The 26,463-nt window shown below is 43.4% G+C and overlaps 1 protein-coding gene across 8 annotated transcripts in view; it reads right to left on the minus strand.

Moving 5' to 3' along the window:
• FRY (FRY microtubule binding protein) overlaps window positions 1-26,463 on the minus strand; it is a 468,020-nt gene that overhangs the window by 259,637 nt on the left and 181,920 nt on the right. For all 8 annotated transcript variants that reach the window (XM_059717956.1, XM_019498273.2, XM_019498271.2 and 5 more), the window contains one exon: window positions 6,706-6,905. In XM_059717956.1, the coding sequence (XP_059573939.1) occupies window positions 6,706-6,825 (120 nt within the window). In that variant the 5' untranslated portion in view covers window positions 6,826-6,905. The remainder of the gene's footprint in view (window positions 1-6,705; window positions 6,906-26,463) is intronic.

A 26,463-nucleotide genomic window follows, 5' to 3' on the forward strand; every position in this document is an offset into this window, starting at 1 on the left:
AACTGGTTTATGCAATGTCCGTCCCAGATCCCTTGCTGGTTTAAGAAAAAACAGACTCCCACAGCATCCCAGCATGCTCTCTGGGCTGGGAGGGACTCTCTGCTCCACAGCAGCCCTCTGGTTCCCTGGCTGCAGCTCTGGCAGAGACTGTGAGCTGCTTCCCCACTCCCTGGTAAGCAGGAATTCCCCACTCCCCTCTGCCTTGATGAGAGGTGTCTGTGTAGTAGCTAGAAGACCACATGCTGGCTATTATCTGTGCTGAGTCAACAGGTAGAATCAACTAGTAGAATCAACACGTAACTGGTAATGTCCCTCTGTTGTTTTCTTAATGGTGTGATAAACACTAAATTAGGAGTGATAAACACTGTGTTATCAATTCCCTGCTGGGTGAATCCGAGTGTCCTGCTGGGGCCTAGCCACGCCCCACCCCCCCTCAGCTCAGTACTGTCGAAAGGAAGGGAGGGCTTCTCCAGCACCACCCGTCTTCTAGCCTGAGCCACTGCAGGCACGTGCCTCCTTGTCTGGGATGTCTGTACAGTTACAAAGTGATTTAGCCTAGTCAGGTTTGACTAACCTGCAAAGATTGAATCAATTCAGGCTCAAGCTTTTTGAATGTCAGTCCCTACCCTCATACTCTCCACTATTTTGGGGTTCCTCTTCAGCCTGACTAGTATCTGGCAGTGTTCTGCAAGGTCAAGTCCACGAAATTACCAGAGGCTCCAGTGTCTGAGACAGCTAGAACAGACACCTTCACCCCAGATGTGTACTGTAGGTGAAGGGTTACTAACAAGGGTGAGTGTTGGGACTTGATGGCACTCAAGACACTGATGTGGGTCGGTGGGGTTTGGCTGTAACATCAGTGATGGGCTGGGGCCACACCCCTCTGAAGCTGGGTCAGGGAGTCTTCCCAAAGCAGGGGTGGGTATCCTCTCTTCTTTGGGCAGATTCAGACAAAATGCTCTAACTCCCCACAATACAAGCAGAAGTCCTGAGTAGATTCATAGATTCTTTTTTAGGGGCTGGAAGGGACGTCACAAGATCACTGGGTCCAGCACCCCTGCCCTAGGCAGGAAAGACAACTGGGGTCAGGTGACCCCAGTGAGGTGACCATCCAGTCTCCTCTTGAATATTTCCAGGGTAGGTGATTGCACCACCTCTGGAGGGAGTTTATTCCACAGTCTGGACACACTAACTTTGAAGAAGTTTTTCCTAGTGTTAAACCTGAAATGGTCTTCCAGGAGTTTGTGAAAACTCCTGGTTTTCTCCAAGGGTGCCTTGGTGAACGGTTGTTCACTGAGCCCTTGGTGTAGTCTCCTGATGTAGCAGTAAGCTGCTACCTAGTCCCCTCTTAGCCTTCCTTTTTTTTGGCTGAAGAGACCCAAGTCCCTCAGCCTTCCCTTGTATGGCTTACGGTGGCTCTTCTCTGGACTTGCTCAAGCTTTTCTATGTCTTTGGTGAAGTGTGGCATCCAGAACCATATGCAATACTCCAGCTGTGGCCTCATCAATTGAAAGTTTCATAGTTGGTAGGGTCGGAAGGAGCCTTAGCAGATCATCAAGTCCGATCCCCTGCCATGGGCAAGAAAGAATGCTGGGGTCAAACGACCCCGGCAAGGTGATCATCTAGCCTCCTTTTGAAGACCCCCAGGGTAGGAGTGAGCACCACTCCCCTTGAAAGTTGGTTCCAGATCCTAGACACCCTGACTGTGAAGTAGTGCTTCCTGATGTTCAGCCTGAACCTACTCTCAGTCAACTTATGGCTGTTATTCCTAGTTACACCTGGTAGTGCTCGGGGGTTCAAGGTCTCTCCCATTCCCTGCCGGTCCCCCTTGGTAAGTTTATAGATGGCCACCAGATCCCCTCTCAGTCTTCTTTTGTGAAGGGTGAACAGGTTCAGGTCCCATAGCCTCTCCTCATAGGGCCTTCCCTGCTGCCTCCTGATCATGCGAGTGGCCCTCCTCTAGACCCTCTCAATGCTGTCCACATCCCTCCTGAAGTGCAGTGCCCAGAACTGGATGCAGTACTCCAACTGCGGCCTAACCAGTGTCACATAGAAAGGGAGGACCACCTCCTTGGACCTGCTCATGATGCATCTGTGGATGCATGACAAGGTGCAGTTGGCCCTACTGACCATGTCCTCACATTGGTGGCCCATGTTCATCTTGGAATCAACAATGACTCCAAGGTCCTTTTCTGCCTCTGTGCTGATGAGAAGGGAGTTCCCCAGCCTGTAGGCATGCTGCTGGTTCTTCCTCCCCAGGTGCAGTACCTTGCACTTGTCAGTATTGAAGCCCATCCTGTTCTCATCCGCCCACCCTTGTAACCTGTCCAGGTCTGATTGCAGTCTATTCCTTCTAGCGTGTCCACTTCTCCCCACATCTTAGTGTCATCCACAAACTTGAACATGGTGCTTTTCACCCTCTCGTCCAAGTCACTGATGAAGATGTTGAACAGTGTGGGCCCGAGGACCGAGCCCTGGGGAACCCCACTGCCCACATCCCTCTGCCCCAATTAAAGCGGAAGAATCACTTCTTTGGTTTTGCTTGAGATGCATCAGTTGATGCATGCCAGAGTAGTTTGAGCTGTTGGCTACAGCGTTGCATTGATGGCTCATATTCATACTATGGTCTATTATTACCCCTAGGACCCTTTCTGTCCTGGTGCTAGTCACTTTGGCACCACTGAGCCTTTAAGTATGTTGGGGATTATTCATCCCCAGGTGGAGCACTTTTACACTTCTCAGTGTTGAACTTCATCTGGCTCTGATCCGCCCAACTTGCCAACCTGTCTAGGTCCACCTGTATCTGCAGCCTATCTTCAAACGTGACCACACTTTCCCATAACTTGGTGTCATCTGCGAATTTGTCCAGTGAGTTCTTTACCCCCATATCCAAATCTTTGATAAAGATGTTGAAAAGCACTGGACCAAAGCACCGGGCACCACTGGCCACTTTTTGGCAGGGCGACACAGATCCATTCATTAGAACTCTCTGGGTCCTACCCTGGAGTCAGCTTCTTACCTACCTAACTATCAAGCAGTTAAGCCCCAAGTAGGGTGAGGATGGAGCCCAGGAGCCTGGGACAGTGGACCTTGGGTGGAGGGGCCCAGCCAGAGCAAAGTGGCCAAGGCCAGGAGACCAAAGCCTTGAAGAGGATCTAAGGCATGAACTGAAACCCTCCTGATCTCTAGGGGTAGACTCCCAGAACAACGATAACATCAAGGCGTGGCAACTGAGGTGGCAAGGTGGACCCCCTGAGAGGTCAAACTGGTTAAGGAAATGGGAGGGTCCAGGTGGCTGTTACGGGGGTTGGGAAAACATGGCTTAGACCCACTACATTTATAGCATCCAGTGATCAGCCAATATGATATGACAGCAAAAACAGTAAAAAACAAAGACAGAAATCTAAAGACCTGGCAACAAATCATCTGGTATACTCGGTAGAGATTTCACCATAGACTGGAGCAAGTGCTGAGAAGAGCTACTCAGATGAGCAAGGGAATGAACAGCCTATTTTATGAGGGGAGACTATAAGACTGATTAACTTGACAAAATTCAGACTGAGCGGGGATATGGCTACAAATAAATTTAGTCTGGAAATAAAAAGCAGGCTTTTAACCATCAGAAATGTGATACTCTGGAACACTTCAGAGACAAATACTTCAGAAATAAATGGCAAGAACAAAGATATTTGTTCTTGTGCATCTTAAGGGTTATTTGTAACAGACTGTGATAAAACAACAAAGTCAATAAACTGTGAACAAATGATCTGAAAAAGTATTAAAGTATATAATGGTTGTAAAATATGTAATGGCTGCCTATGCTGTAAATACTTGGAACCATGGAATCGTGTGTGTGTGTGTGTGTATACACACACACAGAGTACAGAATATTGAACATTAAGGATGCTAACCAAGTAGAAAAAATAACTGTAACAATCACGTTTGAAATATACATCTTTGAATCATATACATCCTTGAATCAGGAGAAGGCTATGGACAAATGGTAGTTGGGGCTTGCTGGTAAACTTACAGTCTTTTAAAAATATGCCCCCAAATAAAAGATTCATCTTTACAATTGATTAAATATTTTTAAAGGGTACAATGGCATTTATGATGCTCAATTAAATTTCAGTTTATTCACATAGAGCTAATGTTTTATTCCTTTGAGTATAAATGCACTGAATTGATACCCGGAATAAAAGTAAAGTCTAAAAAAACTCTTCACAAGATAATATGCATTATATACTGTATTTTCTTGCATATAACACCAAACTTTTTTTTCCTGCAAAACAGGTGGAAATTGTAGCACTCTAGGGCTGTGCTAAATTTCACTGACTGTTTCGTTTCGACGTTGTTTTGATTCGTTTCAAGCTTGAAACAGCAAAATCAAAATGAAACAAAAGGCTTGAAAAACAGCCTTGAAACAAAATGAGGACAGTCGAAACTTTTAAAAACTTTTGAAACATTTCAAGTTTCAAAGTTGAAGCTGGGCTTGCCTGCAGGGAAACAGAAAGTAAGGAGAGGGAGGGGATAGAGGAGGGAAGGACTACTCTGATATTGACTGTGTAGCTAGTCAGTGACTGAGATCCTTCCATGAGGTCCATTCCAATCCCAGTGCTCTGGGGCCCCAGTGCCAGTGAGGGTGCGCCTTAACAGGCACAAAGTCACACACGTCGTGAGTTTTGCTTGTCAGCACCTTGAGGTGCAGTTTCCCAGAAACCCCTGCACCTATTTCCTTGAAACCTGACAGGCTTTGTGGCCTCAGCAGGAGCTAGGCTCCCTGCTGTTTTCATTCGAACCAGGCAAGAAATGACAAAGTTTTAAGCAGTTTCGTGATTCCCCATTATAGCCTATGGGCGAAACATCAAAATGTGTCGAAACAGTGAAACAATTTCAACGAAATGAAATGGAACAGTGAAAGGTTTTGATCACAGCACTGTTTTCGTCAAACCAGTCCTGAAGGGATTAGGTAATAAAGCTGATTGATTCTGGGCAATCTTTATGGATGGTTTGTTTTTTTTAGAGCTTGCCAATCTTCCTCAACACAAGTCTTATCATTTTCAATCCTAAAACTGTCAACTAGCCATTAAGAAGTAATCAATGTATAAGGTTAGTACATGGCTTCTTGGGGGCTGAAATCTTTTCATACCAATTTGTGTTCAAGAAATGTAAACATATATTGTACCACAGTGAAATAAGTGGAACAGGTTTTAGTAAAAGCCACTGGTGTCTCTTGTGTTGGCAGCCAAATTTTTCCTGATGCTTTGTCATATTAAACTTCCTCAGGGAGCTTCTAAGTGATAAGCAAGTTCTTAAATAACAATGTACCGTAAATAAATACAGTAAAAGCTCTGTTATCCAGCATGCCCCATGAATGGGGGATGCCAGATAACAAAATATGCCCGTTAATGGAGTGGCCTGGGCTGCTGCTTCTCCCGCCAAGTCTGGGGCATCCCGCTGCCCATCCTGCGGGCTCCACGGGACAGGGAGGCGAGCCCCACACAGTCTGTTATGCCCCCAGGCCGTGGAGGCTCGGCAGCATAGGCTGCTTTGCCCTGGGCCGTAGGGGCTCAGAGAAACCGAAAGTGCAAAGGTGGGCACTTCCGGTTTCACTTTATCTTACAAGCTGGCATGCCGGTTAATTGAGCATGCTGGCTTGTAGGATGCCGGTTAACAGAATTTTACTGTAATATGAGATAAACAGAGAATTTCCATACAACTTTGGAATTTATCTGGCTTTCTCATACATTCAAACAATGACAACTTACTTTACTCTCATCTTTACTTCCTAGTGGCCGTATCTACATGACATGCTGACTCTGCAGTAGCTCTTTACTACTTCACAGTAGCATTGCGTGGCATGAAGCAGGACACAACGTTACTGAGTAGTAGTAATGAGCTACTGTGTAGGCCGCATCACCTAAAAGCCATTTGGCAACACAACTGTGCAGTTTTTGGTTACTGCGCAGTTATTTATTGTCTATACAAGTACTAAATGACTTCACAGTAGCAACTACACAGTCAGTGTCTCTTGTAGATATGGCCAGTAGGAAGAACTTGAACCAAAGAAATGAAATGCAATTATCAGTTTATGCAGCCAACCCCCCTGCCACTGATAATGTGATATTCTTTTTCTTTACTAGTTTGAATCCAGTAAAAAAAATAAAGTTAAAAACTTTAATTTTCCTACTGAATTCTCCAGGTGCAACAAAGAGGTTGCAAGATCAATAATTAATGTATATCAATATGACAGTATTTAAAAAGACCTCAGAAAATCTACCCAACACCAGAACTAATGCCACCACGTCATCCACCTGTCTCTACTTAGTTTCGTGCCTCAACGAAAGCTTAGATAGACAGATGAATCGCACTGTACTGAAGTTCATGAAATGTTTAATGGACAAAAATGGGAGGAGAGGAGAAAATAAGTTCCCGAACTGAAACCTATCACCAAAAATGATCTATCACCAGGTCCCTACCATTTAAACCTGGGGGGCCATTAGTTCAGAACATCACAACTGCTGCTTCTAAAAGAGGGAAAGGCAGTTTCTTCAGTAGCTAGGACTCAAAACATTTAGGACTTCATAGGTCAAACAAAATCTATAGTTATCACCTGACCACTCTGTAACATGTTGGGCATTTATAGCTTGAAGGGTAACAAATTTCAGCACAAACTTGATTAAAAAGTAATTTCCTCTTACTCACAAGGGGCTCTGCCATGATGATGCGAATCTTGCGCTCAGCCTGTGTTGTAAAATTAACAAACAAGCTCTTCAGGACATATTCGCCTGGTTTACTGTCTGGGTCAACATTGATGGGCAACATGGCTGGAGGTCCCTTTTCCCTTTGTGTGCCAGAAACGGGAGGAACTGTTGGTTTGATGTATCCGTTACCAACTGGAGAAGCTGAAATGGATAAGAAACAAATTCATTTTCACAAATCCTATATCCCTTGATTTTTTCTCAATAGTATTCTAACACAGTGGTTCTAGACCTTTTTTATACCAGGACCCATTTGTAAACTTTGATGGCCAATTCTGACCCAGTACCCCTCACTCCCAACCCACTGCCTCCCAGGCCCCAGCCCCTCAGTGTGTGGGGCAGGAGGTGGGTGTGTGGGGCAGGGAGGGCCCCGAAGCAGCCTCTTGCAGGCTGAAACTCTGACAGCTTGCAAGGGAAAAGACACAGTTTCCCATGTTTTTCTCCATTTTTAAAGTCTGTTGATCCAAGTTTAAAGTTTGTTCGCAACCCTTTCATATATTTTTGCAATGTGGTTTTTGGTTGTGACCCACAGGTTGAAAAAAACTGTCTAACATATTATCTTAACAGTAAAACAAAGCAAGAGCTTAGTTGATCACTGAAAACTATAAAACGATATATTAAGGAAATAAGTTACATAAACTGAGCAGGGTTATACTAGACTTGTGGTTTTTGGTGGTTCCAAACCCATATATTAGTTTTGGGATTCCCAAACTGTATGATCTACATTATTATATGGAACCAGAGATGAAATCTATTATCTTGTGGTTGGGTAGAGCCAAGTCTGCATGTTCTGCCCTATACTGTCTTTGACATGGTGAGGCTTGCTATCATTCAGGACTTTTACTGACACTCAGCTCTCTCATCCCATGCAAGATTTCTACATAGTTCAGTTGTTAATTGTTCATTTTATTCTTTATTGTTATGCAAAAGGCTTGGCTCTCATAGATGCCAAGAGCATAGCTTTTTAGCTACGAATCTAAAATAGAAGGCCTGATTCTCCTCTCACTGATTCTGATTCAACTCAGGAATAAATCCACTGAAGCCAATAGAGCTTTGCCAGTGTAAACCCTACAGAAAAAAAAACCTCAGACCCAAAATATTTTCTCTGGCCATCAGAAAAATCTAGTATTGTATCAGTTTGCCTGAGAACAAAAACATGTTGTTGTATTAGCATTATTTACCAACCCATAATAAGCAAAACAATATGCATTGCATTCAGCTCTGCTCCTGTTTCTTATGACAAAGTAGAACTGGAATAAAAACAAATGCTCAGACTTGCCTATCTATGCATGGAATTCCTAAATTACAGTTCCCAGGCGCTGAGCTGCAAGTGGCATAACCTTTATTGACAAAAAGCAACACATTTGATTTTGTAGGATGCTGCTGGCTGCATCTTCTAACCACTCATTTCACCAGCTGATCTAAAAAGTAGTGCTAATCAACAACACTGGAAGAAGTTCAGCTGCCTCCCCTCCTGTAATTCAGATGCCATAACACCTATGAGCAGCTGTGTAGGTGGTGCAGAGAGATTTGAAATAAAATATCAAGTGACAGAAAATGTGCAAGGCTGACAATGTTTCTCAGTCTTGCTGCATTCTAAAGAGAAGTTACTAAAAAAAATACATGCCTGCCTTTTGTGTTCATTTTGTCAGGCTCCAAAAAAGGCAGAAAGAAGATAGGAGTTCAGATGTAGACTTTTCAGATAACCAGTGATGTGTACTGCACATCTAAGATTAGAATTTGGCCTCCGGCATTATATAGCATACGCTCTTCTGGGATACATTTGCATTATTTCTCCTGAAATGACTTTTAAATATTAACCAATTGAATTTATCAGAAGAACAAATGAGATTTGATATGCTGCCAATGCATTTTAACATCTTATTTCTGCAAGGTTCTTATCACCCTTAACCCTCAATGACTTCAGTAGCATATGACTTGGCAGAATTAGGCCCAAAATTCTTACACTGAAGTGCATAGAAATGTATTGCAGAGCAGGAAACAGTCTTACTTTAAATATTTGATTTTGCAAAAGACTGTTACAGGATATAAACATTAAAGAAGTAAATTCCCTGTTTTGTATATGTCAGAACAGCTGTTACACTTAAGGGGATGTCACCCATTCAATTCATACTGCACTCCGCTAACAATGAGTCCCTTAATCAACAAAATATGAGATCATACTCTAACACAGCAATCACTGATTCTTTTTTCATCCAGTTTTCATTCTCATAAAACTTAATTTGATTGCTTAGTGTTCCATTATAATAACTGAGCTATGCTGGGAACATCATATCGTCCTTATAACAAATCATACCTAGAGCTCTTTTACATTTATATTCTTCAAGACTAAAAGGAGGTGCACATCATATACTTCAGTTATTCTAAACTACAATAAACCTCAAGTTCATGAAAAAGTAAACAAACGGTCATAAAAATATAAACACAATCCCTCTCTTGTCATCATTTAGGACTGAGCAAAGAATAAGGAATAATGAGATACAAAGAAATATAGATTATCAAGTCTATCAGAGCTGGATCTGAAAAAAAGAACCCGGGTACCTAATGTACCAATTGAATGCAGCCCTCTAAATCCTGCTTAAGTGAGTGATTTTATAAAACCTATTTAGGCCCACCAAATTCTGCTACTGTACCTGGCCTGAGGTGCATCTGTCTAGCTGAGCTATAAATTCAGGGGAACATCTCAGGCCTAAGACAATTTGGGGTTCATAAACTATGCATTCTTGTGCCGAAGTGCTTCAAGGAGCTCTGTTGAGAACATGCCTTATGAAATAACAGGAATCTGTTCTGCACAAAACAGAGCAACAATAACTACTTTCACTCAAAAACATAGCCGGAACAGAAGTAGGTGTTGGTAGCCATCTTATCTAGCAGCATACTAGCTGAAGCATTTATTAAGGAGCTGCAAGACCCAGGTCCAATGCTCTCTTCTGCTGAGCAGCTGATGGAGTACAATCCCATATCTTCAGCCTCACAAAGAAGTGCTGTAACCAGCAGGCCAGAGGCAAGCCTGCAATGTAAGTATTTTCCACCCATCTCACTGAAGTTATGTCACTGTGTAGAAAGGAATCCAAGATCCATATAGCCAGAGAGAAAGTAAGGAAGCATGAATATAATTATGCAGCTGAGTGATGAGGAGGCAGGACATCTGGGCTCTACTCCCAGTTCCCAGGGCTTCTTATATGTTTTGCATTAAAGAGACATTTGATAAAATGCATGGAGCCAAGATCTCCCATTTCCTAGGCAAGTGCTATAGTTAGCAGTCTATTACACTGATTCTCTACCAGGATGCTGCAGCACTTTGGGTTGCCATGAGAACCTTTTAAAGGTGCCACACAATATTAACACTATTAGAAACACCAATGTATAACCTTCATTCAACACCCCCCCCCCAGTGTGTATGCATTATGATACAGTAAGTACATCATAGAAAACCCAAAAAGGAACCTGATAATTCTGTAGAAGCATGGATGTAAGTAGTTAACAGTACAGAGGGACACATTTAATAGAGATAAAACAAAATACCATCTAGTTGCTCATTCTGTCATCACTTTCCATATTGTGCCCTAATGAGTGAGCATGTATCTACAGACTATACCATAATACATAAATGCAAGGGGGAGCAAATTAAAGTTGTGTGGGCAACCCTACTTCTGGCATTTCATAGAGTTTATGGCTAGAAGAGATCATCAGATAATCCATTCTGACTTTTATATCAAAGGCCATTATTTTTCTTCCAGATACTCTATATTAAAGCTCAAAGACTTAAGCTGGAACAAAATGTTTCAGCCTTTAGGAGGCTAACATCATTGCCCTGGGCAGAGAATAGGAGAGACTAAGGAACCAACAATGTTTGATGGAACTGATGACATAGACAATATAAATAAAATGTATTGTATATTGTATGCAGGTGTGTAGGTTGTAGCTGAAGAGCACACATCAACTGCTGAAACTTCCTCAGCTTGATGAAAGGTTTTTGAACCCAAAACCTTGCTTAAAAATTGTTTTCCAACTATTTAAGTTGGTCTAATAAAAGATATCAGATTCACCCAAAGAACCTTGTCTGCCCTTGTATATTGTATGGTATTGTATATTGTACTGAGTATATTGTATTGCATAGACAATCTAAATATATTTAGATTGTCTACACTATCAGTTTCATAAATAAGAGTGAGTGCTTGCACAGATTTTCACAGGGCAGTTGCTTTATATATGTGTGTAAAAATATATATATAAATAAATAAATATATATTGCTGTCTGAAAATCTATGCAATCACTTACTTGTATTGGGCCAATCTCAAAATCTGTCTAAAGCTTTGAGCACAACTCTGCTCCAGTTTTGTTTGAGACCATTTCATTTAGCAAACAGTGTTTCTTGGCATCTTGAGTTTTTTCTAAAGTTTTGCTATTCCTACAACAAGATGTACTTATAAACACTAATCCTTCCCTATCAGATGAATTATAACAGTACTGCATTTTTCTTTAAGTTAAAACCTTTGTAGAACTTTGTATTGCAACTTCCAATAATGTAGAAGTTGCAACATGATATCTGCAAAACCATATGATTCCATGTTATTACTGCAAGATGGATGTCTTTGTTAATGCACCTGCTATGCTAACACTGCAAAATCATTTCAGGTGGGAGATCACCTGCTTTTCTAATATGATAAATAATTACTTACAGTAACAGTTCTTGAAAATAACAGTAGTTTTAATTCATATCTGGGCATTAATATAATAATCAGGGACAGACAGAATATTAAACTATCATGCCATTTCTGTATTATTTTGGTAGATTCCCCATGCCAAGATCAAGCAAAAATTAGAAACATGCATGTTATGCATACAATAAAATTTTGCATCACTGTACAAAATCAAAAGACTTCAGGGAACAACTTAAGCAAAAGACTGTTAGTGATCTTTCCATTATCCTCATCTAGAAAATGACTCTGTGATAGTCTTTATAAATGTCAAATTCAAAATCTAACAAAAACAGAGTAATGAGAGATACTAAACACATATTCCAGATATTTTTATACCTACCAAGCTCCTTTATGAAGCTGATCACACTGGATTTTCTCCAACAGGCTACTTTAATCTCCATGAGCCTGATAATAATACCTGAAAAGTTCCAATCCTTAAAATTGTTTTCTTACTAAAATGGAGAAGGCAAGTAGTTGTTTCATGATCCTGTTCACACCTTCACTGTAACTTTTTCAGCATCAAAGCAGCCGTGTCTTTTAGCCTTTTAAAAAAATATCCAAGTGCTGAAGACCTACAGTATATGTGCTAGAGCAGGACTCTCTATCAAATCAGGCTTTCCATAACCAAAGGGGTAATTTTTAGCTTCAGCATATGATGATCTACAACTTGCAGAGTGGTGCATGTCTATATTTATCCACAAGTACATACTATACTGACAGATTATTGAAATGACTTCAAGCACTCCAAGAACATGAGACCAGCTAATGCAGTTTGGCATAAACAAACCACGCGCACCAAATACACGTATTATCATATAGTTCAAGTTGACAGTAATCAGTAAAGAAATGCAATGGGGAGAGATAAGGCAGAATGGGTGATAAAGGCTTTGTTTTGTAACTAAGGTTTTTTGGCCCTAAGTGCAAACAGTTTAAATTCCTTGAGACAAAACCAACAAAGTATCCTTTCCCCATGCCAAGAGTCAGTGAGAAACCACAAGTCCTTAAAGAAAATTACACAGTGAACATCTGCTGGAGTAAGTCATAGGGAAATGTGTTCAGTTATAAAAGCATAATTATAACATTAAAAAGAATATGCAAATTGTACATCTAAACCAAACTGTCAAGAACTTAATTTACAAGTACACACTACAAGGTTTGATAAATGGAGATGTTTGTTTTTGCCTTTTAAAGGAAAATCTTCCCAGACCAGTAAGAGATTGCCAGGAAAGGAGAATAAAATAAAGACAAATTTCTGCTTAAATACAAAGTGAAAGTCTAACAGATTGGTGTTCTCTCTCATAGAAGCCAGTCAGGAAAATATATTGGTTTTATAGATGCAGAACTAGTGTTTTAGTAAATGTAAATATAATGTTTATTTACTCTTTCTTCAGGAACAAAATACTTTATTAATATAGACATACAATTCAGCAATTCAAATATGATGCATTATTAAGTAATTAATTGCACTGTATAGTAGCATAAAGAAAATATATAAAATAAAATAAATATGATTTTACATTGCTCAATCAGTGGTACTGAAGTCAAATCTTACAGTGTTGCCATTGACCCCACTGTGGGACAGGGTTTATTTTCAGTGCATAAAATTCACACCTGGGTAGAGGGCTAGCACCAGGGTTATATACCACACAGGGCCCACTCATGGCAAATTTCAGGGGATAAAGTAGAATTTATAGGAGATACAAGCCCTACCTTTTTCCTCTGCAGGGAAGCCTATTCATCTAACATGAATATCTGCCTGCAGATTAAAGCTGGCAATTGTTTTACACCCTTCTATGAAACCAAGGCAAGTTTGCAGCAGCAGATTATACTAAATGCAAGATCAGAGTATGTATTTTTTGTTCCTTGCCTGTGGAAATACGAATTTAAAAAGCACTTGCATATCTTATGATCCTTAGGTGAGTGCAGGCCTGATTCATTGCAAGTGAAAATGCAGTGAGTTTCCCATACTAGAGAACTAAAGCGTTGTCCACAATTTATAGGCTTCTGGGTGATACGTGCACTTTAGAAGCTGTTACATGGCATGCCACCTATTTACATTCCTTGTAATAGCATTATTCCGGTAATTATCTGGGGGGAATTCTGGGGGGAAGAGGGAGGCACTGCATTCATTTCCTTGCCTTATCAACCTCTCAAAAGCGTAAGGTTTTGTCTTATTTGGTGTGCAGCATTTTTCTTGACTAGGAAGACTGAATATGGAGCTCCAGAATCCAGATTCTTGGTTTAGCAGCAGAGATCTACAGAACTCTCTAGGACTGAGCATGCTGCTCTCTGTAATATTTCACCTTCACTTTAATCTTAGACTAAAACAAAATCTGTGTTAGAACAGTTTTAAAATCTGATCCATGGCACTATATCATGTTAGATAAATGTTTATGTGTCAAGGTCGTTAGAGCACTAGGTATGAGAAAGTCCTGGTTCTTTCAAGGCGGCTTCCTGCTTCTCTTAAATCAGTTTCTCAGTGCATAAAATTAAACCTGTTTTATCCAGTGTAATTAGCATGGAGATGCATACACCTATGGCAAATGGCTTGGGACTGTATGTAGATGGTATTGAAACAGAAGCAGTAATGCAAGGAATGTCAGCTACCCTCACTTTACTTGAGATGTTTGGGTGTGAACTAACGGGTTCAACTAACCCACTTGCTGTACAGATGTTGTCGTAAGTGAGATGCTACTGAGCAACTTATGCAGACATGGTTACAAGAACCATTGTATTTCATACTCAAGTAAAATAAATGATCTGGATAAATTAAAACTGAAAAAATATGTTGTCTCATTTCTCAAACCGAGTGAGAACATCTCTGTGATTCATATACAGTATAGAAAATATTTTGTTTTAAAGTAAGTTTTTCAGATCTTTACACTTAGATGTTGTTGTGGAACACTGGAAAAAGTTACTTTCAGAATACCTGGCCTGGCTGAAGCCAGGAAGTTGTGGAAACTTCACAAATGAGAACATTTTGGGAAGACTTCTAACCTGATGATTTCTTAGATGTGCCTTCCATTTTGGACAAGAAAAAGTGAAGAATATTCTGCATTTAGTGGTTGGTGGGTTAGTTGCAGGAGTATTTTAGTCAGCTTGGAAAAGCGCTAGCTCAAGATTTAAAAAAGTGCAGAAGCTATGCTGAAAAATACAAATATCTGCTTTAAACAGATTGGCCCAAAAACGTTTCTTCCTTAAATGTCTTTTGGGAAGAATGTACTTTTATTTTTCCTCTCTAAGCATTCAGCAGTGAAGAACGTCAGTCTTTTTGTTGGGATTTAAAAAAAGTCTATTTCTGTTTATTAAAGGTCCTGTTTTTCACAAGACAATGAATGTAAACCCTGGGATCCTGGTCATATTCCAAATTAAAAAGTTACTTTCTATGCATTTAGAACATCCCTTGAACTTTCCATTAGACATTAATCCTTCTTTAAAACCATTGTGGAATTTGCTGTTTGCTGTTAAAGAGCTGCCCTGTTTCACTGAAGAGGTAGCTGCATATAAACTGTGGGTGAAATGGTTTCCCTACACTGCAGACATGCCTAGGAAATGCCACTACCTACATTGCACTTGAACAGGTATAACTAGTAGTCCTTGCAATTAAAGCTTAATAAAGAATTCTGCTGATGATGCACATGTTCATCTGTCTCTTGAAATTGCAGAGCCAACATGGCTCAAATGAGTAAATCTTAAAAGCTGTTTGTCACCAAAGACTTCAGATCTGTTGATGTTTCAACAAAGGAAGAAAATCTAGACCCCAGTTCCAGAAACCCCTTAAGCATTTATTGACCTTCCTAATGCTACTAACAAACTAAAAGTTAATCACATGCCTGAGTGCTGACTTTGTGCTCTGGGTCTACAGAACAGAACAATGCTTTAAAAATATAAGAATCTTACATACACCCTCAAATAGATCTTCTGCTGCTTTTTGCCTAAGCTACGACTGTCTTTTAGTCTGTGAGCTCTTTAGAGCTAAGACTGTGAGCTCTTCAGAGCTAGGGCCCATCTATGTTTCTGTTTTGCACAACAGAAAGCACATCAACCTTTAACTGGCTTCTGATTGGGTTGTATGGGTGGAAGCTGGCACAACCCAGGGAGAAAATCAGGCCTTTTGCTGGTATTTTTACACCAATGTACTAAATCTTCACAGAGGGAAGAGAGTCTTTGCAGACAGGCTTGCTAACCTAGTGAGGAGGGCTTTAAACTAGGTTTGCCGGGGGATGGAGACCAAAGCCCTGAGGTAAGTGGGGAAGTGGGTGACCTGGATGAGGAGCAAGCAGGAGGGAGCAACAGAGAAGATGCTCTCATACTTCCTGAGAAATCAGGGCAATCAACTAGTTACCTCAGGTGTCTGTACAGAAATGCACGGAGCCTGGGAAACAAGTAGAAAGAATTGGAAGTCCTCACACAGTCATGGCACTATGACGTGATTGGAATAACAGAGACATGGTGGGACAGTTTGCATGACTGGAGCAGTGTCATGGATGGGTACAAACTGTTCAGGAAGGACAGGCAGGGGAGGAGCTGCACTTTATGAAAAAGAGCCATATGATTGCTCAGAGCTCCAGAATGAAGCTAGAGATAGGGGGCATGCTCTTCTTGACCTGCTACTCTCAAACAGGGAAGAACTGGTGAGGAATGTAGTAGCAGCTGGCAACTGGGCAGCAGCGACCACGAGATGACTGAGTTCAGGATCCTGATGAAAGGAAGGATAGAGAGCAGCAGAGTAAGGACCCTGGACTTCAGAAAAGCAGACTTCGATTCATTCAGGGAACTCAAGGGGAGGATCCCCTTGGAAGCCAGTCTGAGGAGGAGAGGAGTCCAGGAGAGCTGTCTGTACTTTAAAGAACCCTTGCTAAGACTGCAAGAACAAACTGTCCTGATGTGCAGAAAGACTAGCAAGTATGGTAGAAGACCAGCTTGGCTTAGTAGGGAACTCTTCAGTAAAGTAAATCACAAAAAGGAAGCCTATAAGAAGTGGAAACTTGGACAAACAACTAGGGAAGAATATAAGAGCATTGCTTGGGCATTCAGGGATGAAATCAGGAAGGCCAAAGAGCAACTGGAGTTGCAGCTAGTGAGGGATGTAAAGGATAACAAGAAGGATTTCTACAAGCATGTCATTTGCAAGGGGAGGATTAGGGAAAGTGTGGGTCCCTTACTGAATTGGAGAGGTAACCTTGTGATAGAACATGCAGAAAAGTCTGAAGTGTTCAATGCCTTTTTTGCCTCAGTTTTCAAAGGCAATGTCAGCTCCTAGACTACTGCACCTGACAGCACAGTTTGGGCAGCCCTCAGTGGTGAAAGCACAGCTTAGGGACTACCTAGAAAAGCTGGATGTGTACAGTCCATGGGGCTGGATGGGATGCACCCAAGAGTGCTGAGGGAGTTGTCTGATGTGATTGCAGGGCCACAGGACATCATCTTTGAAAACTCATGGTGATTAGGATTGGTCCCGGATGACTGGAAAAGGGCAAACATAGTTCCCATATTGAAGAAAAGGAAAAAGGAGGAGCCATGGAATTACAGACCAATTAGCCTCACCTCAGTTCCTGGAAAAATCCAGAAGCAGATCCTCAAGGAATCCATTTCTAACCACTTGCAGGAGAAAAAGGTGATTAAGAAGTCAGCATGGACTCCCCAGGGGCAAGTCATGCCTGACCAAACTGATTGCCTTCTATGACGAGGTGACTGGCTCTGTGGATGCAAGGAGACCTGTGGATATGGTGTACTTTGATATTAGCAAGGCTTTTGATATGGTCTCCCACAACATTCTTGCAGGCAAACTAAGGAAATATGGGCTGGATGAATGGACTGCAAGGTGGATAGAAAACTGTTGGAGGATCAGATTCAGAGGGTAGTAACCAATGGCTCAATGTCCAGTTGGCAGCTGGTATTAAGTGGAATTCCCCAGGGGTCAGTCCTGGGACCCTTTTTGTTCACTGTCTTCATTAACGACCTGAAAGATGGCATAGAGTGCACCCTCAGCAAGTTTGCAGAAGACACCAGACTGGGGGGAGTAGTAGATATGCTGGAGGGCAGGGGTAGGATTCAGAGTGACTTAGACAAATTGGAGGACTGGGCCAAAAGAAATCTCATGAGGTTCAACAAGGACAAGTGCAAAGTCCTGCACTTAGGATGGAACAATCCCATGCACAAGTACAGGCTGGGGGTTGACTGGCTGGGCAACAGCTCTGCAGAAAAGGACCTGGGGGCTACAGTGGACAATAAGCTGAATATGAGCCAACAGTGTGCCCTTGTTGCCAAGAAGACTAACCACATACTGGGCTGCAATGTTAGGTGTGTTGCCAGCAGGTCAAGGGAAGTGATTATTCTCCTGTATTCAGCACTGGTGAGGCCACATCTTAAGTACTGTTCAGTTTTGGGCCCCCCACTACAGAAAGGATGTGGACAAATTGGAAAGAGTCCAGGGGAGGGCAACAAAAATGGTGAGGAAGCTGGGGGACATGCCTGATGAGGAAAGACCAAGGAAACTGGGCTTATTTAGTTTAGAGAAGAGAAGACTGAGAGGGGATTTGATAGGAGTCTTCAACTACCTGAAGAGGGTTTCAAAAGAGGATGAAGTTAGATTATTCTCAGCGATGGCAATTGACAGAAAAAGCAGCAGTGGTCTCAAGTTTCAGCAAGGGAAGTTTAGGTTAGATATTAGGAAGAGTTTTCTCATTAGGAGGGTAGTAAAACACTGAAACAGGTTACCCAGAAAGATTGTAGAAGTTGCGATGATGGTGGAAATGGTGGAGGTTTTCAAAACCCAGCTAGACAGAGCTTTGGCTGGGATGATCTAGTTGAGGATAGTCCTGCTTTCAGCAGGGGGTCTGGCTAGATGACCTTCTGAGTTCCCTTCCAACCCTCATTTTCTATGATTCTATCATCAGTTCTCATTACTTAGTGCTGACAATAGTAGAGCACCTGTAACACACAGGGTAGGGACAGAAATTACACATAAACTGGTGTAAGTGATTAGAAACCAGTTCAACTCTGTAACACAACAGAAATTCAGTGCACATAAACTGCTTTCAAAGTGCCCAAAACTGGTTTAAGATAAACCTGGATAGATGTAGCATCAGGCTTCACGGGTTAACGGATTACAGACTTAACTATAAACCAGTCTATCCAAGTTCTGCCCTAGATCCCATATCAAATCAAGCTAAGTCATAGTTCTCCAGCATGCCAGTATGGTTTGCAGCCTCAGCTCTAGCTAAACTGAGGGGCCTGTCCCCCGGCCATCAGAGCTGAGGCAGCAAAGCCTCTGCTTCCCAGCCAGGCCTGTGGGCAGCACAGGGGACCAAAAGAGGGGAGGAATTGACCTCTGCTCTGGCCCAGCGCCTCTCCCCCCCCCCCCGCTGGAGTCTCACAAACAGTTGTGGGGAGAAGGCCCCAAGCATGGGTTTTCCGTTCCCCTCCCCTTGCAGCCCAGCTCTGCTGGCTGGGAACATGAAGCACTGGCCCCTCACCAACCCTGTCCTGTCAGCTGTGGGGACGGGTGAGGGGGGAGTGGATCCCTGCTCCAGCTCAGCCCTCCCCAGCAGGGTTCAGTTGGGAGGGGGGGCCCCAGGGATGGACCCCCTCCAGCCCCTGCTGGGAAGGGACTGGGACAGAGTCAGACATGCCTGGGGGCTTTCCCTCCCCAACCGACCTCTGCTGGGGTGGGCCAGGCTAGAGTGGGGGTCCATTCCCCACCTGCCCTCTCTCGCACCTGACAGGTTGGCAGCTGGCAAGGGGACAAGGCCATTGTGTTTTCAGTTTGGGGGAGCTGGGAGGTGTTTGTGAGTGCCCCACTCCCTCTGGCAGTGGCTAATGCAGGCATCTGCAGGAAGACTGAATGTCAGTTTAGTGTGGTATCCGTTCAATCTACCTAAAAAAACCCTGTGTAGATTGAATCAAGTTCACCTCAGGCTTTTTGACTGTCTGTACTTTGCCTTTGTGTTTCTGCTGAACAAGATGTATTGTGGTCCTGCCACCACTTACACATTCTTAACTTTATTACTGTGAATAATCACATTGGTTTCAAGATGGCAAGTCACATATTAAGGGGAATTACGTGCAGAAAAATTCAAAATTATGCACCGAGTCCCGGGGGCTGCATGTGGTGGTATGGCGCTGGACTGGCTTGGCCTGCTGGCATGTGCTTTCGAACCAAATCAGGCTGGCTCCATGCCAGTATGTGGGGCTTGCGGTACTGCAGGGAGGAGCCATACACCACCAGGCCAGGTGGGCTTCGTGCCTCCATGTGGGGCTTCCAGCTCTCTAGCAGGAAACCACATGTGAAGGCATGTCGCCCACTTGGCCCGATGGAGTGCAGACTGTGAGCCGTGCACCATCAGGCCAGGTGGGCTCCAAGCCTCTACATGCGGCTTCTCACTGGAGTGCTGGAAGCCCCAGGTAGAGGGCTGGAGTAAGCTGGCCCAACCCAAAAGCACACGGCTCTCACCTGCAGTGTTGCAAACCACACATGCTGCCACAGAGCCAGCTCAACCTGGGTTGAAGGTGTGTACCAGCAGCCCAGCTGGGCTGGCTTCATGCCGCCATGTGCAGCTGCTGGGACTCAGCCAGACCCACATGCCACTGGGAGGCTCTGCCTGTCATAGCCATGAGCACCTTGAGGGCCCACTGCCTGCTGCTGCTGCTGCCACTGTCAGAGGCAGGGGCTGTACACCATTTGGGGCAGGAGAGGGCATAGCGGGGGTGCCCCCCCATGCCCACTCACAAACTCCATGCCCACCCCCAGCCTCCTGCTGGCAGGAGCTTCCCTCCCCACTCACCAGCCATCCAGCTGCATGCCACCACACTTGGTGCTTCCACATAGGGCTCCCAGCTAGAGTGCCAGGAGCCTGGAGGAAGTGGGGGCACAGAACCTACCCAGGGTTAAATTATGCAAAATTATGCAATTATGCACTGTCATACGTTTTATGCACAAAAAATTGTGCAGGTGCATAACTGTGTAATTAAGGTATGCACATTTGTGAATATGTTTGTGATATAGGGGGTGTAATTAAACCTTCAGTGTTTAGTACATAGGCGGGCAATTATTTTGCCTGGAGGGGTCCTTAACGAGTTTAGGTGAGCTGTCGAGGGCTGCAAGGGTAGCCCTGCCCCTTGACAGGTCTCCCGCCCCCTGGCTACCATCTTGGGACCTGAAGTCCTGCCCATAACCCCTGATTTTTGCCACTGGAAGTCCCTCTTCTTGCCTCCAGAAGTACTCCTTTTGGGAGGGAAGGGTTGCCATCTTGGAACCAGAAAAAAACCAAATCACATGCTAACAGTCAAACACCTAATATGTTTTAATTTTATTACAAAAAAGATTTTTGTCATGATTTGTGTTTTCATACTGTATAGAGGTGATTGCATAATAACTGAAAAATAAAGTCTTACTTTTGTATATTATGTGTGGATGTGTGGGGGTCTGGTTGTAGGGGGTGTGTGTATGATGGGGTGTGGGAGGAGTGTGGGGTATTTGTGAGGGGGTGCAGCTGTGTGTGTGTGGGGCAATAGGGTTTGTTGGGGTGTGTGTATATGTGGGGGGGTTGTGGGGGCAGGGTGTGGTTGTGTGGCATTTGTGGGGTGTGAGGGAGGGTGGAGGCCTGTGGGGACATCCCACACACTCCCATGGTGCCGCCACTGGTGGCAGCAGCAGCAGCAGCAGGCGGGGACACTTGTGGTGCTCATGGTTGGCGCAGGTTCTGCCACCTGGTGGTGCATGACTTCTGCCACACTGCATGTGGTGGCAAGGAGCGCAGCCTTGTCAACCTGCCTCTATTGTGTGGGGCTCTGCATGGCACATGTACAGCTCCTGCACTCGCACACCACTGGGGAAAGCCCCATGCTGGAGCCAGCTCCCTTCCTCATGCCATGTGCGTCCTGGGGCTCTGCCAGGAAGCAGGGGGCAGATCTCCCTGCCACTTCTGGCAGAGTCCCAGGACCTGCACAGCAGGGGCAGCAAAGGCAGCTGGCTCCAGTGCAGGGCCTTCTGTAGTGGTGTGCTAATGTGGGAGCTCTAGGTGTGCTACATGGAGCCTCGCATGATAGAGGTGGGCCAGCCAGGCTGTGCTCCTTGCTACCATGTGCAATGCTGGCCAGAGCTCTGCGTCACCAGGCGGCAGCGACTGCATGGGCCATGAGTGCCTGGAGTGCCCCCACCTGCTGCTGCTGCCGCCAGTGGGGGCTCTGTGACGTTGGGGGGCGGGAGTGTGTGAGGGGCCCCCCCAGCCCCCTCCTTTCCCTCATACCCATACCCTGCCCACCCAAGCTCCATGCTCCTGCCACCCCTTGGGTGCAGGCTCTGCACTCCCGCCAGCCCTATGCTCTGCACTCCCACCCAGCTGCAGCTTATTGTCCCTGCCCCCGCTGCTTTTCTACTTGGTGCCTGGAGCCAGTGGGATGCCAGGGAAGCCGATCAGGTCCCCCCAGCGGCTGCAGCAGTGGCAGCAGCAGCCCCACATGGAAGCTGTGTGCTGGCTGGGCTGGGTCCTTCCACTCACGAGGGTAGAAGTGAGGCGCACAGTCTGGTTGGGGTACAATTACTTGGTGGGGTGCCCGCAGGCCAGATGAAATTGCCTGGTGGGCTGAATTTGGCCTGCGGGTCATATTTTGCCTGCACCTAGTTTAGTAGCTTGCTATTTCATTAACCTGTATATCAGTAGCCACACCTGCCAACAAATGTCATCTGCTTAATCATAGAGGTGTCCCCTGTTTTACATTTTATGTAGAACCCATTGTAGGAATATCTTTATAGTATGCACTCACTCCTTCAAAGTTGAACCTACTTTGTTTTTTATTTCCAACTCCAAAGAACAAAAGCTACATACTCAAGAAAAGAACACTTCTTACCTCGGCATTACAGATAAAAACTTTAAAAAGAAGGAATTTTTCCACCCACTTTAATTCAGTGGCTGAAACTCTGTCTTGAATTCAACTAGGTAAAAACCTTTTACTTGAATAAATCATTTAACAAGATGGAATTTTACCTACTATCTGACTGAACATGTATCCAGTGAGGCAACAGTAAACACCAATTACATATACAAGGACACTGCTCTTCATGTTGCCCAACAGACCATGATTAAACATCCTCATACCCTGAAACCTCAGACTACTGTCACAGAAGTCACAGTTGAGAGTACACCTTTAAGTGCTATTAATCCATGCCACTCATCCACTTTCTCAAAAAATAGAGGGAAATGAGCCCTCTATTAAAGCATTTCATTAGAATGATTTAATGTATTAGAGAATTACAGAAAAGGGCAACAAAAATGACTATGAATATAAATAGGCTAAATATGTATATCTAACTGTGACAATTAAAACAAGACATGAGCTTCCAAATATTTGAAGAGGATAACACCAGAAGAGAAAATTTATTTAGGATAGTACATAAAATAACAATAAAGACAAATAGAAAGAACTAAAAGGAAGGGAAAACTCAGACTATTTACCTCCTGAGAGTATGATCTGTTTTTCTGTCTGAAAGTCCTGGAGGCCTCCTTGCTTGGGATATTAAGTCTTACTGATTTTTTATAAATGTTGGAAAACTAAAACAGTTTTAGAGGACTGAAATAAAACTAATGTTATATAAATACTTAAAAAGGGTAAGTAGGAAAACCCAGTTAAATATAAGCTACCCTGAAATCAATGCCAGACAAAATAATAAAAAAGATTTATAAATTCATGATTAATAAAGACTAGATTAAGAGTAACATAAATAACACCAACCAGCCTGTATTCACAGAAAATAGATCTTCCCAAACTAACGTGATCACTTTGGCTAGTACAAATAGTCTGAAAGCCCAAGGCAGAATCAATTCAATTTATGCAGTTTTCTCTAAGCTGCAGAGATTGAATGAGCTTTAGATAAAGCACCCTTGCCACCATCTTGAAGTGCAGGGACACTGACACATGAGACACTGGAGTCCGCTGGAGTGCAGCAATTACCATGCTCCAGCAAACTTGCTGCTCATGTATAGGCACTCTGAAGTTTTATATGCCTGGGATGTTTTATTCTACTTGTGGGGTACATCTAAACAAAAAATCTAAAAGGATAGCCTAAAAGGATTTCAAGTAGAAGGTCATTACAAAAAATTCTCCCTTGAGCCTATGGAGAAGTTTGAGCCAATGGATTGCTTGACCAAGTTCAAATGCTGGGACCTGTGCCACAAAAGGAAGGTAAGTCAATTATAAGATTCAAGAGCAACACCTTTAATACTAGTACAGTTTGAAATAAAGTTCATTTTATTTCATTTAACCTTGGTGTGTAGCCAAGGTTGGGAAGTACTGGTACCATTATGGGATTATATTCTGTATCTACACAGTATAATTTAACTTTTCTCCTTGGGCATCATTACTAGCTGGCTGTATTCAAGTAGACTACTTTGCATTCTTTGCAAGCACTGTATAACACGAAGTTGGTGCTGTAAGAGCAAGAGATTTTGTAAGGCAAATGGTTGCTTTAACATTAAAACAATAAGCATGTACTTTTTAATAATCTGTACACCATAATTTTACCTTGGAAATATATAAAAATTGTCATAAATAAACGTGGTCAAAATGTAATTTAAAGGAAAATGGGCTAGATAGTGTTCCCAATGGCATTTCATAAAAAGAAAATTTACTGCAACTTTAAGTAATAATAAGTCTCAAATGTTGCTTGAAAAGACATGTTATGGGATATCACTTCACATCAAGCACAATGACAAACTGTCAGCACACTAAGTTATTATTCCCAATTCCATGTCATCAGTACTATGCAGTATCCCAGAGACAATGAACTGCTGTGCCATGAGCATAGCGTATACAAAATTATATGGTACCTTTAAGTACCTGAAATATTAAAAACATGGTGATAGCAAACTCAGAATTCATGCAGTGGTTTAACTGTAGGAGCTTTCTTTATGCAGTAAAGAAACGTGATTCTTTGGGCACTCAGTTATCCACCACCATATTCAGGGGAACTAAGGCTGTGTCTGATACCACCTCTTGGCAATCCTGAGACCAGTGGCAATAAACAAGCCCCAACTGCTTGTTGCTGTCTCTTCATGCCTTAATTGCCAAAACTGTTTTATAGTCACTTTATAGTGCACTCCCTGTGATGTTCAGCACCAGTCTAATAGTAACCACATGACATTTTATAGTGTTCAGTGCAAGTTGAATGGGAGTGAGTGGGCAGGACTTGTTTTTTGAGATCACTGCAATATAAATATGCCTTTAGGAAAAAATGGAACCTAGGTCTCCTATTTCTCAGATGAATGCTTTCACTCTAGGGGTGTTTTGTAAAGGGTGGCAACTGTCACCTCCAGGTCTCAAAAGAAACGACTATGCCCTTCTTATTTCTCTGGTAGAAAGGCTTTAGGTGTCAATGTCAGGATAAGATTTTGGTTGTAGAGCTCAATGAAGCTGAAGCACATAGATGCAAAGAAGAGCAGGATTTGTGACATTAATTTGCATCCCGTTCTGAGGTACCTACCTGTTCCCATGTACTGTATGGAACCTTGGCACCTAGGTAAGGGTTTTCGATTATACTCTGGGGATTAGGAGGCCACCCTATAGATCAGAAGTGTCAAAGAATTGACCCATGGGCCAGACCTAGCCCATACACCCCCTATCATTTGGCCCATGGTGCTGCCCATGGGTCTCTGACTGGGCCTGCAAGCTGGATGCAGCATGTACTGAATTGGCCCTGCACATTGGATCATGCCGGTCCTGGCGCATGCACTGCCTATGGTGCACAAGACTGGACCAACATGCATGCACACTGCATGCTGCATTTGCACTGGATTCAGGTTACTAGGAAAAGTACCTAATGTGCTATGTAGCACCTTCAAATATTTTGTATAACTCACAGGAAATACACAGAAGATGGTTTTCTGACTAAACAGCATTAAGCCTAGTGAAGGGTAATGAGAAGGATTTCTACAAGTATGTTGGTAGCAAGAGGCGGATCAGGGAAAGTGTGGACGCCTTACTGAATGGGGGAGGCAACCTTGCAATAGAAGATGCAGAAAAGGTTGACCTAGACAAATTGGAGAATTGGGACAAAAGGAATCTCATGAGGTCAGCAAGGACAAGCGCAAAGTCCTGCACTTAGGATGTAACAACCCCATGCACAAGTACAGGCTGGGGACTTACTAGCTGGGAAGCAGCTCTGCAGAAAAGGACCTGGGAGTTACATTGGACAAGAAGCTGAATATGAGTCAGCAGTGTGCTCTTGTTGCCAAGAAGGCTAATGGCATACTGGGCTGCATTGGTAGGTGTGTTGCCAGAAGGTTAAGGGAAATTATTATTCTCCTCTATTCCGCACTGGTGAGGCCACATCTGGAGTACTGTGTCCTGTTTTGGGCCCTCCACTTCAGAAACGATGTGGAAAAAATTGGAGAGAGTCCAGCACAGGGCAACAAAAATGGTGAGGGGGCTGGGACACGACTTATGAGGAAAGACTCAGGGAACTGGGATTATTTAGTCTAGAGAAAAGAAAACTGAGAGGGGATTTAATTGCAGCCTTCAACTACCTTAAGTGGGGTTAGAAGGAGGATGGAGCTAGGCTGTTCTCAGTGGTGGCAGATGGCAGAAAAAGGAGCAATGGTCTCAAGTTGCAGCAAGGGAAGTTTAGGTTGGATATAGAAATAATTTTCTCACTAGGAAGGTAGTAAAACACTGGAACAGGTTACCCAGAGAGGTGGTAGAAGCTCTACCTGTAGAGGTTTTCAAAACCTGGCTAGACAAAGCTTTGGCTGGGATGATCTAGTTGAGGATTGAGGATGGTCCTGTTTTGAGCAGGGTGGTTTACTAGATGACCTCCTAAGGTCCCTTCCAACCCTAACTTTCTATGATTATATGATTCTAAGCCCTTTTCTAGCCTATATAGGTAAATTCCAACCCCATGCCAATGCAGAGCCTCAGTGAATTCAATGAAACTACAATTGTGAGCAGAACCACCAAACCGGTCCAACTGGTGGGCTGATCA

Source organism: Alligator mississippiensis, chromosome 1, assembly GCF_030867095.1.
Source record: "Alligator mississippiensis isolate rAllMis1 chromosome 1, rAllMis1, whole genome shotgun sequence".
NCBI lineage: Eukaryota > Metazoa > Chordata > Crocodylia > Alligatoridae > Alligator > Alligator mississippiensis.